At 38.8% G+C, this 18,654-nt stretch overlaps 1 protein-coding gene across 1 annotated transcript; it reads right to left on the bottom strand.

The window, feature by feature from the left end:
• Positions 1 to 14,837: 14,837 nt before the first annotated feature.
• On the bottom strand, positions 14,838 to 17,780 carry LOC144642736 (hematopoietically-expressed homeobox protein HHEX-like). The gene is made up of 2 exons (XM_078501786.1): positions 16,522 to 17,780; positions 14,838 to 15,862 (listed from the first exon to the last, which is right to left on the bottom strand). The coding sequence occupies exons 1-2, from the start codon at positions 16,811 to 16,813 to the stop codon at positions 15,573 to 15,575; spliced, it is 582 nt and encodes a 193-aa protein (XP_078357912.1). The 5' UTR covers positions 16,814 to 17,780; the 3' UTR covers positions 14,838 to 15,572.
• Between the last annotated feature and the right edge of the window lie 874 nt (positions 17,781 to 18,654).

Raw genomic sequence — 18,654 nt, 5'->3', positions numbered from 1 at the left:
TTTCAGTTTCTAAAGTTTTATGCAGACTTTTACTTTCAGATCTTTATGACAATCGTATTATTGGCTAGCAGTAGGGCAAAAATTTCCCGGGAATTTGAACGAGGAAGGCGTTTTCCGAGTTCCGACTCCGAGACAGAAAGACCAGTTCTCAGTTCTAAAGTTTTCTGCGGACTTTGACTTCCAGATCTTACAGACAATAATGTGAAATTAAAAAAAGGCCACTGCATGGCCTTTCAACACAGCTAATAACAAAACATATTACACAAAAATTATAAAAAAAAAAATCATTGTACTTTGCACTATTTTCCAGGGACGTGGAAACACTATTGTATGCACACCCGGGAACCAAGTGATTGTTTTTTACCGATCCAAACGATTAAAAAAAAGGCAGCTTCGAGCCAAGTGGTTCGTACTGCCGGAGCTTATTCCGGTTACGATAGCATGAAGCGGATAGGAATATTTCTACTCCCTCTGGATGAGATGCTAGTCCATCGCAGGGTATTCCTCCCCCCCCCGCCCCCTTACTATTTCGCTGGTACCCATTCATACACCTGGGTGGGGAGAGGCACTATTAGAGTAAAGTGTCTTGCCCAGGAGCACAACACGGTGACCCCAGCCAGGGCTCAACCCGAAACGTCCGATCCGGAGTCCGGCGCGCTAACCATTAGGCCACTACGCCTCCCATGACCGATTCGAACTCGTTGTTTATATGTTTAAACATGCATTTCAATTCTGTTAAAGTTTGAGTAGTTTAGTTATAACATAATGATCACGGGTGCAAATCTGTGAAATTACATGACAGGACAAGGTGCGTAACAACGATGTCCGCTCAAGAGCTGATATGCCATCCAAGTTTACAATTCTACGTCAACGCCGTCTAGTGGGGGAGGACAGGGGGGTCTGAACCTCCCGCCTCCGGTACCTTTTACTCCCGCTTCCCGCCCCTTTTCTCCCGGGCTCCCGCCCCCTGTCCCCCTCCACCGTCTATGCTGGCTGGGACTGATAAACGTATCCCCTAGGATCTACTCTACGGCGAGCTTGCTACTGGGAAAAAGGCCGCCCCCATCTACGCTTTAAGAACGTATAAAAGCATGCAACATTGACACCAAGTCACGGGAAGCTTTGCAGACGACAGAAACCTGTGAAATTAAAGCAGCAAGTATCACAAGGGCTGAAAAGTAACGAGGCTGCAATCCGAGACAAAAACGATGAAAAAGGGCCAGAAGAATAGCCTGTCACAAGCAGGTCCATCAAGATCCACCACCTGCATCTGTTTTCATATGGCAGCGCTGCAGCAGAGACTGCAAATCTAGGATTGGCCTCTACAGCCACACAAGAAAATGTTCCTCAACAAACCCTCATGACTCGAGATCATGACGCTTTTCCGTAGTCGAAAACGACTGACGGATGCCAACCAACGGGTGCAAAGTAAAAGAGAATTGAGATTTTTAATAGGACCGCTGGCAGGTCACTCTATTTCACCCCCCCCCCCCCACCCCCCGCCCCCCGGGAATTTCACCTTCCTTCTTTCCACTGTCCTCATTCAAGTCGTTCTTAGTCTCCCCACGGCTCTTGTGGTTGCCATCAAACAGAAACTCAAAGGATGATGAATTTAATGCTTGGGCCACATTAACATATTAGTCTTGGTTGTTTAAATTGTAACGATTTTTTTTTAAGTTGTTCATTTCCTGATGAAATCAGGCCGTGCCTAACGAAATATTGGAAGGAAATATACAAGTTCAATCCCTCCACCGTACGGTCAGCCTTTCTGTTTTTTAATTTGTTCGTATTCATACAATTTGCTGATCAGATCCACCAGGATCCGGTTCTTTGTATTGTCCGTTGGCCCTTTCAGACTTTCTCAAGTTAAAAGTGTTCACTTATATGAGGGTTGGACCAGTTAATTTTGTGCCGAAAAGTAGGTTTGGGACATTTGTTTTTTTACCCTGGACATTTCTAAATGCTTCCCCCTCATTTTTTTTTTACCAGTTCCTAAGGCTAAAAAATAGAGTTTGCAATTGCAAAGAGCCTCAACTCAACAGGAGCTTGAAGTTCTGCCAGCCAGCAAGAAAAGGACGTAACGGTTGAATGGTTTCCAGTTCTGATTGGCTGGTTTCGTTATTTTCCTGCTTCTAATTGGTCCACGGCAGCGGGCTAAAATATACTCGGCATTTGCCACAGGTGGCCCAAGCGGTGTTGTGTTACAAAGATGCGATTTATAAGGGTTTGTATGGGAACTTGGCGATTTTGATTCAAAAGGTATAAAATTAAATATTTTACAAATAAACTCGACCTACCTTGTTTCCATGTTGTATTCTTTGTTGTCTGCCTGCGTCTCAGGTCGTTTTAAAGCGTTTTCGGCGAGTTGCGCTGGCTGGTGGTGTTCCACTAAGAAAAAATTATTTTTTCTTAGTGGAACACCACCAGCCAGCTTCGCTTCGCTTACACTTTATAAATAATTAACTCACGCAGTAAACTTGGGCCGCCTGTGCATTTGCCCGCATCATTTTATCACGCGATTAAGGAAGTCAAGGGCCAAAAACTAAAATTAACCAGTCAAATTGCTCCTCTGCCGGTCCAATGCTAATATGTTTCTAAGTACTGGGCCGGGTATTGTCCCGAATGATCCCGCGCGAATTTGGCCCATGGTCTAAAATGGGACAACAAACAAACAAACAGAGATTTATTCGAAAACAAAAAAATCAAAAGGGACCGTTTTAACAGTTTAAATAAAATTGCGTGTATATAGTTTTTACGTTTGACACGCATGGTTTACCAAAACGTAGAGTCCTACTAATTCCGAAAGAAACGAGTAAAGGCATTGTGCAGTCAACTCTCGTTATAGCGGACACGCTTGGGGCCTCGTTTCGTGTCCGTAATAGCGAGAGTCCGTAATAGCGGGAGTCATTTCCAGTCAAACCTTGTCCAATGGGGATCTGGATTTTGTCCGTAATAGCGAGTGTCCGCAATAGCGGGGTGTCCGCAAGGCGAGAGTTGACTGTATTCGGAACTATATTTGGTACAGGGTGATTACCAGGCTCTCAGATAAACAAGCGGTGCAAACGAGAAAAATAAACGAAAAAGAAAAAAAATGCCCCTTTGCTCCCCCTTGTTTAGATAAATTAGCAGCCATGTATTTTTTAACCCTATGGATATTCAGGGCAGCCAGCAGCTGTCCCTAAAGGCTGGTTCTTATATAATCGCCCCGATCGTTTATATCGCCTCTGACTGAATGGTTTCTTGTGATCGGGGCGATTGTATGAGAACAGTTACGCAGACGATCGTTAACATCTGCGGTGATTGGGGCGATCGCGATCGCTGGGATCGCCCGTGTTCCATCCTAGCTTCTCTCTCCCTTCTTCGCCTTAAAACTGCAATAACCAAGAAGATAGGAGGCCATGAATTTGCTCTTTCATTGAAGGCTGTCATTGTGTTACTCCACGATCGCAGCTTCTCCGCTCACAATAGTGTTTTTCATGCAAAAAAGAAAAAAAAAACCTTTGAAACCCAGGGTATCATTATGTTGGATTTAGGACTAATTTAATTGTTTCACGTGGGTCTTCGCTCATACCAGGCGATCGGGACAATCACATTAGAACCCCCGATCGCTTTCAATCGCTTGGATCGCCTACGATCGTCTCAGTAGTTGCAAACGATCGATGCGATCAGGAAACGATCTCGGTGCGACCATATGAGAACCAACCTTAAAGGAATACACTTTTTAATAGACCTTTTGCGCTTGGGCAGTTTTCTTTTTTCCATTACAGACGTGATGTTCTCTAGAGAATTTTCCCTTTGTCCACATAAAATTTATTCATTCATACACACGCGACTATTTGAAAATTTGAAAGCAAGAATTCTCAAGAGTATCATCACATGGTTTCGCATGCAGTCTAGTGACAATTTAATTTACAAAGGCCCTGCCCATCAAAGGAATTTTCACCCATGGGGCTGCTTACGTAAGCAAGCGGCATTGCAGGAGAACAAATCTTTACTTTACATCCGTTAAATTCCGTGTTCAAGCTGTTATACACTGAAATTAGCAACCATAATTGGTTTACCTGGAATTTTTTAGACCATCGCCTGTTTTCCTTCAGTGACAAAATAAACCGGCGCAGAATTATTTCGAGTGATGGAGTGATAATTCAATAAAACAGATCAACTGCCAGAATCTAAAAGTATTTTATCTCGTAGAGTGGGAACATTAAGACTTTTCCAAAGACTTAAAGAGTTTATTATTAGAAAAAACAAAACTCAGAAAATACAGAAAATTCAAGTTTCGGCTGTTTAATCTGGTTAACTTACGCAGGTTCGCGTGTTGCCTTTCAACAAAAAATTAAAGCAATTTATCAACCCTGCAATTTATAACCACACCTAAGAATTAAAGCTTTGACAAATATCAGTCTCTTGAATTATAAATTACTCTGCGGCGAGGTTCACAGCATGAATTAAGCGCATCATTAGAGTGGTCCAAAATAAATCTCGACCCTCTTATGACGTACGTATGACGCAAATTCTCTTCCTGAACGGAAATTGGAGGCAATTATTTTAATCAGCGGCAATCGCGAAGATATTTCAGTGATTGTTTTTCATCGCTGTTGACGCTTTATCTATTTTTGGCCTCCACTTAAACTTTTCGTAAATCATTTTACTGTAAGGGAAAGAGCATTCACAACACAGGAAATCGTTGAGGAAATTCGTATTTTCTTTTACCGAAGTAAAGATTACTTGACGAGTTATTTTAACAACTTTTCTTCCTATATTCTACACCCAGAGGGCAAAAATATTTGCGATCCTCGTGCACGCGGTGTAAAATACCCTTTTCGATAGCTCTAGTTTATTTACTTACTAATGCGTTATCATTTATTTATTTATTTGCTTATGTTTAATCGTAAATACAACGGCAAGTTCTGTCTCAAATGGCATGTCATCATCAGCCAGAAAGCAAGTTCTATTAAGACGGAATCCATCAGGAATGCGAGTACAGTATGTGGCCCTTGGTCCGGACGAAAAAGACGCGAACGTGTATTTCTCAGCTTAGAAAAAGAGCAGAGAGCTGAGATTTGTCCTGTAAGTTACCGTGTCATCCAGCTAACATGTGAAAAGACAACAGCTTCTCAGTGCTTACTCGATTACTCTGTTATATCGAAAACGGTGGTTCGGTTTGACGGCCCTTGGTCCGGACAGCGGGTCCTTGGTCCGGACAGCACGCAAAATTTACGCAACAATTGTTTAAAATCTAATCTAAAGAAGGTTCTTGCACATTTTTAATATGTTTAAGTGAAATTCAGCAAAATGAAATAAAAATTTTAGGGAAGAAAGCTTTTTTCATCTCATCAAGAAGTACAGTGAATATCACTATAGCGCTTATCACACTGATAAGCGTGAATTGCAAAGTTTTCATTAAAACTTCTCGTTTTAGTTTTATTGATGTAAACTGAAGTTTATTTATATGCCTTAGAACTCAAACGAAAGGTGTAAATTTTGTTAGACTCTTTTTCTTTCAGTATTATTTAGCTTGCCACCTTCTGAAGTTTGAAGTTATATTTGGTTGCCGTCAGTGTCCGGACCAAGGACCTGGTGAGGAAAATTACTTAGAAATTTTAATTCGTTACTTTGGACAGAAACTCAAGCGGTCAATCAAATTATTGTGTGAGTCTCAAAAAGCATAATCCATTTAATCCAAAGAAGAAAATATTAAGTTAAATCACTGCCGACCCTAAAACCCCCTTTCTGTAGCATGAATTGTCTAGGACTACTGCTACTGCCGGCCCCGGAATTGGATGCTAGCTAAGCGCTAACCAATATGCCACACTCCTCCCATCTAGAGCCAAACTTCAGACCAACTGCAGTAAACTAAATTTTATTTTAAAGGTGAACTGAGTGATCTTCTTTGGCCGATTAAGGTGGGGGTACACCTGAAGGCCGTTTATCCACCGCTCAACTTGGAATTGATGGGACTATCTCATTTGCGTTTTAAGCAATCCAAAAACTCTATGCTTAAAACACTAATCTATGTTTTGCGGTGTTTTGTATATTTTTGGGTGATTTTTGGGGATGTTTGGGAGAATATCGTTTTCTAAAAGGATAAGTAAAATTTGAAGAAATAAGAAAAATGGTAGATTTAATTTAATTCTAAAATTAGGATTCAAAGTTAAAAATTGGTAGACGGACACCAGGCAGTCCCCCCTGACAACCCTGAGTGCTCTTATGCGGGGGTCAACTTAACTGTCTGGTGATGTTTTCATTTTTTTCTTCACCCCTTCCCTAAACTCTTAAACTGATTCCATTCAAATTCGAGTATACCCCCGCCATAAAAAACGAAAAATAAATTGTACGCAGTTGTAGGTATGAAATGCTGCCTTCGCAGGAGCCCAAGTTCACGATTACACGTAGTAAAACTGATTTTGCCAGAATTACGCTGTTATTCAGCAATAAAGTTTCCATTGAAAACCCTAATTAATGAACTCGCAACTTGCGATTTGCCCACAAATGAAAGGAGAACTATTTTAAGAGGAAAAATCTCCTCGACTTTTTCCTTTTTACAATTATATGAGGCTATTCTAAAGGTGTCAAAAAGGTGGATTTTCACTGTCGCGAAATTTAATGTGCTAAAATTTACGCTAATAAATTAAGACAATTGAACTGTGTTAATGATTTTTTCTTTTTTTTTTTTTTGCAGACCTTTAGCCGCCACACACTTTTTTTTTCTATTTTCTTAAGCGCTTAAATCTACCGTCCGCTGCAGCGCGCGAGAGAAGCCTTTGGGCGAGACTGTCTTTCGAGGACATCTCGTGAATCATCCATGAAGTACCCCACATTCAGCACTTGTTGATGTATGTTGTAAAATTTTAGCACCTTCGGCGTTAAAAATATCAGAAAAGAATGTCCTAATCCGCTTAGACGCATTTCAGCAACGGCTGTTTCAGCTTCCACGGTGTATCAAAGGTGTAAAAACAAACGAGATCATAGAATTGCGATAGATTCTTTGTTTTGTTTATTTACAAAAAAAGAGGCGTTCCCCCAAAAATCCATTAAGCAATTGAATATCTTAGATCCCCATATCACCGACCCCAGCCGGCAGGAAATAACTCTGTGGGCAATTTTCCCAGCGCGATAATTGCTTTCGTAATCGCCCTTAGCACGGGGATTTTGGTCTCGCCGGCGTCCAATTATACGTGTCAAAGCGCAAAAAAGTAATCTGTTCATATTTCACGAGGAAACCAAGCGCGCCATGTGAAATAAAAGACGTATTAAACGTTATTTTCCGTGATAAACTGCTTAGTGTATTCGGGTTCTCGGTCATCAATAACGCATATTACTGTGTTGATAGTTATCGAAAGCAAAATACTTATGTCGGGCATAAAGTACATTTGCGGACAGCTCGCTAATTGCGGTGACTAATTGTTTTCTTAATTGCTTTGCCACAGCCATTACACAGCACACCTCCAAATTATTAACCTCAGACACAGGCGCCCACTAAAGTATCGAAAATTTCTCTTCTCCTATAGTCGCTATAGACCATTGCTGGAAAGTTGACTTTTAAAAGTTATTTCGTTTTCTTAAGGGTAGTATTTATCTACTACGATCTGTGATATAAAAAAGACCAGTAGGTCTTGCATTTAGTCGTGTCAAGAGCTTAAACAGGAAATTCCTGCTTTCGTCTTCCAACTCGTTGTCTGCAAAAATAGCAAAACAAGTTATCACTAAACATGCAAAGAGCAATCTACAATATACCAGACAAAACTTCTACGAGGTTCGTGTAATAAACTCAAAGAAAATATTTGTTATTATTTATTATTCTCTCTTGTAAGCTTTAATTCGACTTTTGTTTCATGAAGGTTTGCATGTTGTATCTCAGACGCAATACCACTTTTATAACACTTTTAAACATGGTACTAAATAGGCCAAGAAGTCACTTATTTTCCCACAACCTTCATGCAGTTTTCGTTTCTTTATTCTCTCATGATATAGAACGAAATCTTGGCAAAGTTAATAAATAAGAAAAACGTGGATCCAATTTGGAATTACATGGTATTGACAAAAAAATGTTGCTCACAGTACAACATGCGTTGGGGATTTTAATGGTTGCAGCAATGTAACGCAACTGTCATCACGATGGAATACTTGTAACGCAATTTAAGCGCCATTTTTTTTTTTCGAGTAAGCGGCGAGAATTTGCACAAAGTAATTTTCTATGTTTTGAAAATATTATCATAAGACAAGTAAGGTTGTTTAAGAAACAGTTTCAATTTGAAAGCAGCAAATTGCCTTTTTTCCTGCTATATTAATTGGGTAATACGAAACTATAAAACCTCAGTTGATGAATTGTTAGGGCTCCTCTGAGTAATATTTCGAAATGATGTCCTCGCATAAAGTTGATGAGCTTTGGAAACCCATTAATCCTTCCACTAACAAACAAATGAAATATGCCCCAGGGCATAAATTGGAAGTGTTTCTACAGTGAAGTGGACATTCACAATATTTTTACCATAAAGAAACTTTCTTCAGTTTCCATTTACTACCCAAAAGAAACTGAGGTACTACACAACCTGACAAGATCTGACAATTTTACTTTCTCTATAAAATCTTTTGAAAAACATAAGTCATCTCTTACGTGCATCATGTAATGCTAACACAAAGCTCTGGATGAACTTTTTTGGGACCCAAAGGTAAAGTGGAAAGCCATCTGTGCTGTGATTGTTGTATTGATGGATTAAGCCCTTTTATAATGGCGCACGGGGCATAATTATGACGAGGATTTTACATTAATAGTACCCTTTCTCCTGTATTTATAGCCCAAATTTCGTACACAAAAGAACAAAAAATCCAAAAAGATGAAGATTTTGTTGTATGCCTCATGTGTTTACTCTTCGTTTGGCGTTTTGGGCTTCTTGTTGTTGGATTAAATGTTTTATAGTCTAATGGCCTCAGATGCACTTTAATTCATCTCTTTTATAAATGTTGCCCTAGCTTCCCTCAAGAAATTTAAATCCCAGCGGGTCTTTTGGTTTTCTCGCTAAAATGTTGAACAATTTACTGTACATAACACTTATCTATAGCCAAACGTGCCCAAGGTATTTCTCAAAATGAAAACACCAAGTTTGTTTCAGTTGCAAAGCGTTCTTCTTACTCAAAACAACACAAAAAAGACTTCTCACAAAGACTTTATAAACTATTTTACATGTGGTCTTAGCAAACTCAATCATTTCTTACCAAGTCTTTGATAAGGAAGTGGAAAAATACTTTCTTGTATCAGCAATTATATCAGCCCCGCGTATCTACCGATCATGCAGATATCAGAAACAACGAGTGAATCAAAATGCTAAAATTTCCGGTTCTTAGACCCACTCATTCTGCAAAAGCGTGTCTTCTATTTCATTGAATCTCTCACTCGTTCAGCGCTCCGGAAAGCTACTCAAGTGGCATCGAATAGCTAAGCTTCCTGTATTCGATAATGGACCACCATAGCACACAGACCCCTCGACTATACGGCACCACCGGGTAAACACACTCATTGTAGAAATGACACAAAATGTTTACTAACGCATAGAGAAGGCAGCTCAATGATCTAGTGGGCGTGTTAGCTAATGAGGTTTGCCCAGTTGACACCATAATTCCACACAGGAATGCTTTGGTTTAGAGAGTTTCACCGGGAAAGGTTTGGAATGAACGAACGCAATTTTCTTCCTCCGTGGGGCGTGTCTTGAGGTATGAAGAACGAAAAAGCGCGAGTAAATATGCCTTCGAGCATTCCAGCAAGGGAAAAAGTTTGGCAATTAATTAGGAAGGAAAATATACATTTATCAGTTACTTTGCAGTTTCTTATTCGTAAGAGAGATGAAGCATTAATCAACGCCGCAAATTAGAATGTCAAATGTGAGCTTCTGAGCAAAGACATGTTGAACTATGTGCTATTCCTCTCGCACGCAACATTTTAGAAGCATTCGTTCTAATTAAAACTAGCTTAATAACCCAAGATATATTGGAAAAGGAATACTGGAACTATTTTAGAAATTTCTGTCCACAAAACAAGTTCATTTAGATAAATTTATAACACAACACTACAAGGTGTTTTATCTCAAATGTAAAAGTATGACAGCATACTATATTATGATTTTTATTCCTAAAACTCGAACCTTTCCGAAACAATAAACTAAGAGAGCAAACTCAGTTCTTTCGATGGTTTTAGCCTATTTTTATTGATTACAGATTAAAACACATGATAAATTTCTTTTAACTGTGCACAGAAAATCTAGAGTAGAGATAACAGAAGCGACTGCTCTGAGTTGCATGCAAGACAAGTGGTTCAGTTGTACACATGTATAAACAAACGTGTATTCTTGCGAAAAATAAAATAACACAAGATTTAGTTGAATAGGGTTCATGTGTGCATGTATTGTAACTAAATTCATCTGGTAATTTTGCTCTTTAATTCCTCCGTGCATCGATCTATTTCAGTTTTAATTAATTGACTTAATTTTGTCCTTCATTGACATAAAGATGTTTAGAGCTGTATGCCTACTCAATGATAAGAAGTTGTAACATTTTCAATAACCGTAACTTCTTTAGATTTCTTTTCACTATACTGAAATCACTGAAATCAGATGGTCACATTATTGGGTATTTTGCCCATCTTAGATGAGAAATTTCGTCACAGATTTATAAAGCTTTAAAGCCATTAGGAGTCTTTTAAAGCAGAGTACCTTAATTTAGAACAAATATCAGTGGTTTATAGTCATAACCCAATGACAAATTTCATAGAACAGACCGCCCAAATTAACAACTAAAATCACTAGCAAAAGCATGTTTCTTATATAAAAAAATTACATTGTTAGGTTCATACTGTCATTATATAGTAGAGGCAATTGAAACAATAAAACAAAGTTAAAATTTAGAAACTTTTGGAAAAGGTTTCAGATACATGGTTTATTTGAGTTCATTTAGTTTCTGCTTTCTATCTAAACGTCTTCACCAGTTCTTGTGGTTTTCAGCAGCCTAAAATACTCATTAAACTATATTTAACTGATCTAATTCAGCTTGATGAAATCACTGAGCAAAAACCATGTAATGGCTTTTATCTTTAATAATATAGTTTCCCCTGTACTGTACATGGTTCACTTTGAGTGATTAATACAAATTAAGTGTGGAATTTAAATTTTTTTAATGGGTGGGAAACATTTTGAGTAGCTGAACATGAGTACAATTTAGTAACCACTCTAACAATAATAGCTGAATGGAGTAGGGTCTTTTTCGTTTGCTGATTTAGATTAGTATGGTATCATTACTAAACCAGAGCGAGCCAATGAGAGTATCATACCCATTGCACGGATTTCATCATACAGTGGCCATACTATAAGCTTATTGCCCTCGCAGTAGATAACTAAAGAAACTTAGTCATATCAGTGAAATACTTGCTTTAGAATTGTGTTATTTTTAAGGGAGCTTATGTTCTACTCGCCTTTTCTAAGTATGTTAGCTTCATTGCTTAGTCTAGTTTCGTGTAGAATTATAGGAGGTAAAGCTGGTTTATTTCTTTAGGATTGAAAAAACAGGAGGAGAAAGGAGTGTTTGCTACTCTCAGTCATTTATACAGATTAGTATATAAAAATGAAGTTTCGAGAAGATAGCGCCGTCCATGTATGTATATTAATGTAAATGAGAATAAGCGAGGCTGTAAGCTGATACAATGAGGTTTTAAGTTCAATAAAAAACATTGCACTGAATGAAAAATGTTTGGTGTGTTGTGTTAAATGGATTTTTGATCACTATATATTTCATTACATGTCCAAGCAATAGCTTCGTTTATCTGTCTTCAAGGTCGTTATATCGTCGGCAACAAAGCCTTACATTTTCGTATAAAAGACAATTTCTCCGCCCTAAAGCAGCCAGAAACTAAATCTATAACCCTTTCAAGCCCGCGTGGCTATATCTTCGTTTATTGTTTAACTTCATAAAACAGAAGGTAGACAAACGGGCGCTTGGTCCATTTGTAAGGATAACTTAGTTGAATTCCTTCACTCGACTTTCAGGTATATTTCCGCAGGCTAAAACACTGAAAAAAGAATAGAATTCGGCATATTGATGCGCTCAAAGACACTGAATTACTCTTAAATACCGGGAAAACCCCCCTCGCCTATTCGGCTAAGGGACATGCAATACAATGTTATCAGTTGCTTTCAATGCTCGTTTGGTTATCCGCGAAGGGAAGCCATCAAATTTAGTGGCTCATTCCGCGATTTACCATTTTGGAAATATTGGCATGTTTGAGGTCTACCTCATAAACTTTTACAGAGATATCTATTATGTTTTCTAAGCTTACAAAGTAAAACGGCAGGAAAACGGGGTTTGATACCTTTTAATGGCCGGGAAAACTAAATTTTTCAGTAATGATTTCACCAATGGAAACCGTGGGGTATAGATCTGTATATCTTTTTGTATCGATTGTTACAAAACCCATTGGGTTATTCACATGAAAATATCGATATGAATAGTAAGTTTGGCATGCAAATAGCTGCGAATAAGATAAATCAATGGATTTTATCGATCTAAATATTTCAATCATATGTTCTAAGATAGTTTGTAACAAACATAATTCTGTATTTATCAGAAAAGTTGATCATTTTTCGATCAAGGCTGGCGTTAGCTTAAATTCCACTAAATTAGCTTTCAATATGACTTAATGTTCAAAGTGGCATTGCATTTGGTCAAATCATTTATGAAACACTTTTTGAATTATTTTGAAAATTATTTTCATGAGACTAAGGCAGAAATTTTAATAAGAGTTGTGTATACTCGCGAGATTTGTACCAATGCATTCTTACTTTCACTCAGTTTTGGGCACAAAAAGGGAGTCTTAATTAGCTCTTTAGCTTATAATTATCCTAACAGGCTTTTAATTTCACCCTTCCTTTGAAGCACCTTAAATATTACGTCTACTTGATCTTATTTTCCGCTCATGAAGTAATTCCCTATTCAAACAGAGGAGAGCAAATGATCTGTAATAACTCCGTGAACACATCCTGACATATCATGTCCACTTTTCGTTCGGTGTATTCTTCGAAATAAAACACAATTGCCACATCTTTGAATCTCAGAACTTTACGTCTTTGTAAGTATTCATCGTGAAAAGTTTTTACAGCAAAAGTTTTTTATTTATTTTGTTCAAAGCCCCGGTCTTCAATTCCGATTGTATAGCTTGTAGCAACTGATATAACAAGTAAAAACTCTTTTGGAACTAAAAAAAAACGAGTTGGGCTCTTTAGAGAAGACAGACGCCAAACTCGTGTGTATTTTGGCTTTGTTTCGTGCTAGTTATTTCGGCTCCATAGAGGAAACAGCTGTTCTTTAATTGGCGAAAACTAAATGCGTCAAAAGACCGGAAAGTCGATCAAGAAAGCGAGAATGCTAACGCGTCAGAACTTCTAATGTACATTGAAAGAGCTAAAACTCCCCAGCTAAAAACAATTTACAAACACGAATTAGATACAAGCTAATCTGTTGACAATCTGCGTTTTTGCCCTGTATTAGCGACAAAACATGTTCTAGTGTTAAGTTACACAGGCCTTTGAGGATCCTAATGGTTTAAACGTATATCTTGATTAACGCTGTTTTGAATTTGGATTACAACGAATGAATAGGGAATGTGACAAGGGTTATCTCTCCTCCCCGCAAATTTCTCCGGCCACACACGCAATCTATTTAGTGGCCTTTTTCAAAACGTGTTCATCCTCATATACTTTATCTCTGATTAAAAGCGAACTGTTAGAAGCCTTTTCGATAGTTTTTTTCTCCTTAGTTTCGCAAACGTGCAAAAAGAACAAACAGAATTGATCACAGCGTCATTTACAATGGGGCTGATGTGTTTAATAGTCTTTTAGATCCATTGTTGTGGATACAGGGAGGGCAAAGCAAGGAATTGATAACTAATTCAAGATTGATGACAAAAGAGCAGGAACCCCCTTCAATTAGAGAAAAGGCGACCTCCTCGAAAAGAAAGACCTCAATGGCTTTTCGCAATCCCACTCTAAAACACTCTTTGTGCGTTTTGCAAACAGTACAGTCCATGGTAATTATTTTATCACATCGGATTTCACACCTTTGTATTGAAAAAGAAAGCTTTTGCAATTAATTTCACTACGGCTGTCGTTGCGTATGAAAACAATTCACTTATGGCGTTTTTGAAAAGCAACGCAGGGAAAGCGTGCGAAGCATGCAGCACGGGCAAAACGCTCAGGGCGAGGAAAGCCATCAGATTAGGTTTATAGATTGAATCCACTTTATCGCCGTCGCAAGAGCCCTTTGTCGCCATAATATAAACAAATAATTTTCTATCCTTTGACACAGTACCAATTAGGAATCGTTAATGGTGGGACAAATCGTTGCGTCCGGCGACTTGGGCGTCCCTTTCGACAATAGCGACAAATTGATAGAAAAATGGGACTTACTGAACTGCGAAATAAATACGGGCTGAAGGAATGATCTTTAGCTTTTCAAAAGAAAGAGAAAAACTTGTTTGGAAGCACACATCCTGTCTATAGAGCAATTAAAAGAGTAATAATGAGAGTGAAAGCGCAATTCGCTAAAAGACTATGTCAATCTTATCGTAAGAAATGTCAGAGATCAAACCAAGCAATTATCTCATGTCATAAGACTCTCAAAATTGCCTTCGAAGTATCCAAGGCATCTTCTTCGAACTGCAGTAAATTGTATTCAGCTGCCAAAATCGATACAAAAAAGTTTTTGCGGCTTAATTCTGCCTTTTGTGTTGCCGTTATTTAATCTTCTTCTTAGCTTTTGAGAAAAAAGACAAGCATTTATTATAAACATATACAACATTGTCGTTTGAGTAAGTTTATTCTCAGTAAAAATGACTAATTGGAAATCAAAGCTATTACACAGTATTCAATTTACTGTTTACCATTCTGTACACTCTTTTGCTTCTTCTTACAAAGCAACCACGTTGAAAACAAAATCAAATCTCAAACTTTCGCGGTATTCTTCATTATATACAAAACATGTATCGCGAATGGCTCTTTCAGTCTTGCTTCGGAACACTTCTATTTAAACTCGGCAATTAATTTCGCTTTAACGTGTAATTCGCTAACACTTATGACTTAGCAGACGAGTTTACAATAGTTTTGTTACTGATTACATTTAACAGCCGACGTTAAAATCAACTTTTTCTATAGCTTAATAGTGGACTCCTCCTCTTGTTAAATGAAATAGTTCTGTGACTAAAGAACAGTTCTTTCCACGGTAGTCAACTAAACTAATGTGAAGCAAAGTTTCGCAAGCGACTGATTTAGACTCTTGTCATAACATGGTCTCATACTCAACGACCAGCGCGAGTAAAATTCTCAATGTTTTGCTTATGGCACGATTTTATACAATGTCTTAAGTTATAAACGCTGTAAAACCAGCGTTTAGCAACTTCTTAAATGTCTTAGTTTCAAAACATTCAGTGCTGAATTTTCGGAACTGAACCAAACTTCGTGTCTGTCATATTTCGCACTGCGACAGTCTTCAATTGCATGCGTTCTGCGTACGATAGTTTCAAGCGCCTTTCTTAGTTACGAAGAAGGCTTTTCTATCGCTTTTGCCTCTTCTGTCTCTAATCTTTCCGATTTGTCGCCTTGGGATTCCTGTTTAAAGCGCCTCCATTTCGCTCTGCGGTTTTGGAACCAAGTCTTCACTTGACGCTCTGTTAGACCAAGCACCTTCGACAATTGCTTGCGCTCTGGAGGTGATAAGTACTTCTGATTCTCAAAAATCTTCTCCAACTCCATCGTTTGCTCGTTGGAGAACCGAACCTGGCCACCTTTCTTCTTCTGCGGCTTTGGTAGAAACAGATTCCAGGCACCTAGAAGTAGAAAACCGACGGAAATGATTACAGATGCAGTAATTTCTGCGGGTTAAATTGAGGTCCAAGTTGGGTGCGAATACTGCAATAGCATTTCCGTTAAGCTTTACTCCCTAATTTCCACTTCTGTAAATCTTGTTTTGAAGTTAAAAGAAAAGGGATTTTAACAGCGATATCTCTAGATTCCGAGTTTGGGACGAACACACGCTGTTTCAGGAAGTACTGTGACCTTCATATGGTATTCCATACGTCTCGGCCTGTCGTAAGCGCGAGTTTTAGAAAGAACAACACCAGATTAAAAAGCGTCAAGTAAACTGCGAAATGGTACAGTATTTTAACCAACTGAGCAGCAAGAAAACTTCAGCTAATGACCTTATGCTCTTATCACTTACTTCACAGCCAAAGGAAAGCGCCGTGGCTGCCAAAAGCCAGCACGAACTGCTTCGCTAATCCCACAGTCCTACTGAGAGCGCCATTGAGGGACAGCCGAGAGAAATCAAATTCATCGGCAGTACAAAACAAAACTCGATAGCGCTAATCGATTCTGATATCTGACTGAACGAAAGAAATCACTTGATGCTAGTGACCTCAGCGCAGCATTTTACACTCAAACTTTGTTATTCAACTGACTGGATGTAGAGTTATCAACTGTAACTTACTGTGATCGTTGTAAGCCTCATAAACACTGGGTATACTTGGTGCATGGAAACCGAAGCTCCTCGGAGAATGGTAGGGCGTAAATGGGCTGCTCAAGTTAGTGTAGCTTCTTGGAGGAGGCAGATGAAAGGCTGGTGAAAGGCACGGTGGTTTCGGTACCTCGCACATTGTTGAAGTGCAGATAGATGGTTGAGGTCGCTGAGATCCCGAGCTCAGAATATCATCAATATAAAACGACGACGAATTATACGGCGGAAAGACATTGAGACTTCTATTCCACTCGCAATGCTGCATATTTAACGATGCCTTCGCTGCTTCAAGATGGAGCAATTCCTTTGGGGCTGTTCTCTCTACAGATCGTTAAAGCTATCTGTCCCTGTTGGCCTCTGTGCGCTGTTATTTGTAGCTCGTCTCCAGTGCGCGTACAAACTGAAACAACTGTGTAATGTTGAATTAGCAACTAATGACCGCAATTTAGATACCGCGTCTGTGATTGGTTGTTTGACATATTAATAGATGTTCCGTTTGATAAGCAAATGAGTGACAAAGCCAAGAAATTGACCCGTATGGTTTGGCTGTCATAGGAGACGACAGCGTTCGTTTCCGTACAGGTATCACTTGATAACAAAAAACATATACAGCGAGTTTACATAGAGCTTTTTTTAATGGGACTCGAGACGGGAAGCTTCGCCTCAGACACGACACAAAACCGAAGGGATTATGATCTGACTCTTTGTTGGTCAAGGTTAATGGTGAATTGAACAGTGTTTGGTCGCGATTTGATTAGTTCGTTTACGAGGTTTACAAGAGTGCGTTTGATAATGGACATGGTAACACCCTTAGGCGCCCTGCGGACCTGGGTTGACAATAGAGGGTGTTATCAATTAGTGATAATTAATTAGCAGACATTTTACAACATTCCACGCTTTTATTTTTGTAATCAACATTCACAAAATTGCTTTGTTCGCCCAAGGAGGAGACACTATACGGACAGGTGCTGCTCATCAAATTCTAATTTAAAACCCAAACAAGTTGAAATAATACCCCGAACTGAATGATACTGAGCGAAAAGCGAGCCGTGATAATTTCTAAGCCGCATTGTAAAGTAAGAATAATCTTCAGATATCAGTGTGTTCACAGGGCAGATATGCTAACAGACTAGATGTGATCACATATATGATACGCGCAATCCACAAGTAATTCGCTGAAGCTTCTTGATCTGAGGTTACTCGCGCGAACACAGAATTGCTAAGTGATGATAGAAAAAAACGTAGCAGTAAAACTTTAAAAATATTTCGCTCGAGTTTAAAGATCTGAGCGCGATATTCCAAGCTAACACACGAAAGAATAAAACAAATAAGCAATCGTAAAGGAAATATCCATGAAACAAAAAAGAGTTTTATGCGTATAAACAAATGTGCTGTGTGGTAATGATTCGAGCAAAATTATCCATTCACAAGAAATAGCACATTAGTGCTAAAAGTTGCACCCTTTCAAAAGTCATTTATATCTTTCAATGCCACTACGAAACACGCTTGAAATCACAGTTGAAACACAATAAGCCTATTAAGAGGGTGCCTTAAGACCCAGGTGTTTTACGGCCATTATCTTCGCTACAGAAATCTGCAGTGTTTTAACGTGCTTGTCGAGAGGCAAAAGATGCTATGGAAAAGCTTATCTAAAGCCATGGTTTTATTATTTCAGTTGTAGGCATCGACAAGACACGCGCTCAAATATGTTAAGTGCCCGATCGGGCCGAATGGAAATGAGTATCAATTTTGGTAAGCAAAACCCTATAAGAAAGCTGGACTTATAAAGAGCAATTAATTTGACGAACATTGGTTTTTTAGGAATCGAGAAATGAGTTTACAGTATGAATTGCTTATGTTCAAACGTGTGCCAAAATTGCAGTTTGTGGCATATTTCGATGTAACACAATAACACAAAAGCGTGCGATGGAAAAAGAGATGTTTCTCTTGCCTGTCTCCTTAACACGAGGTTAGATGAAATCTGTGATAACTTTGCCCATTAAACATGGCAATTTCACAGCTCTCTCAAGACCGAGTATCTTATTTCAAAACTTAAGTAAACAGCCAATCTTGGTCTTTTATTATGGGCCTTCAAACCCTGCCACC

The sequence above is a fragment of the Oculina patagonica genome, chromosome 2 (genome assembly GCF_052425735.1).
Source record: "Oculina patagonica isolate OP01 chromosome 2, crgOcupat, whole genome shotgun sequence".
In the NCBI taxonomy this organism is placed as follows: domain Eukaryota; kingdom Metazoa; phylum Cnidaria; class Anthozoa; order Scleractinia; family Oculinidae; genus Oculina; species Oculina patagonica.
Note: the sequence above shows the minus strand (reverse complement) of the source record. Positions and strands in the feature narration are given on the sequence as shown.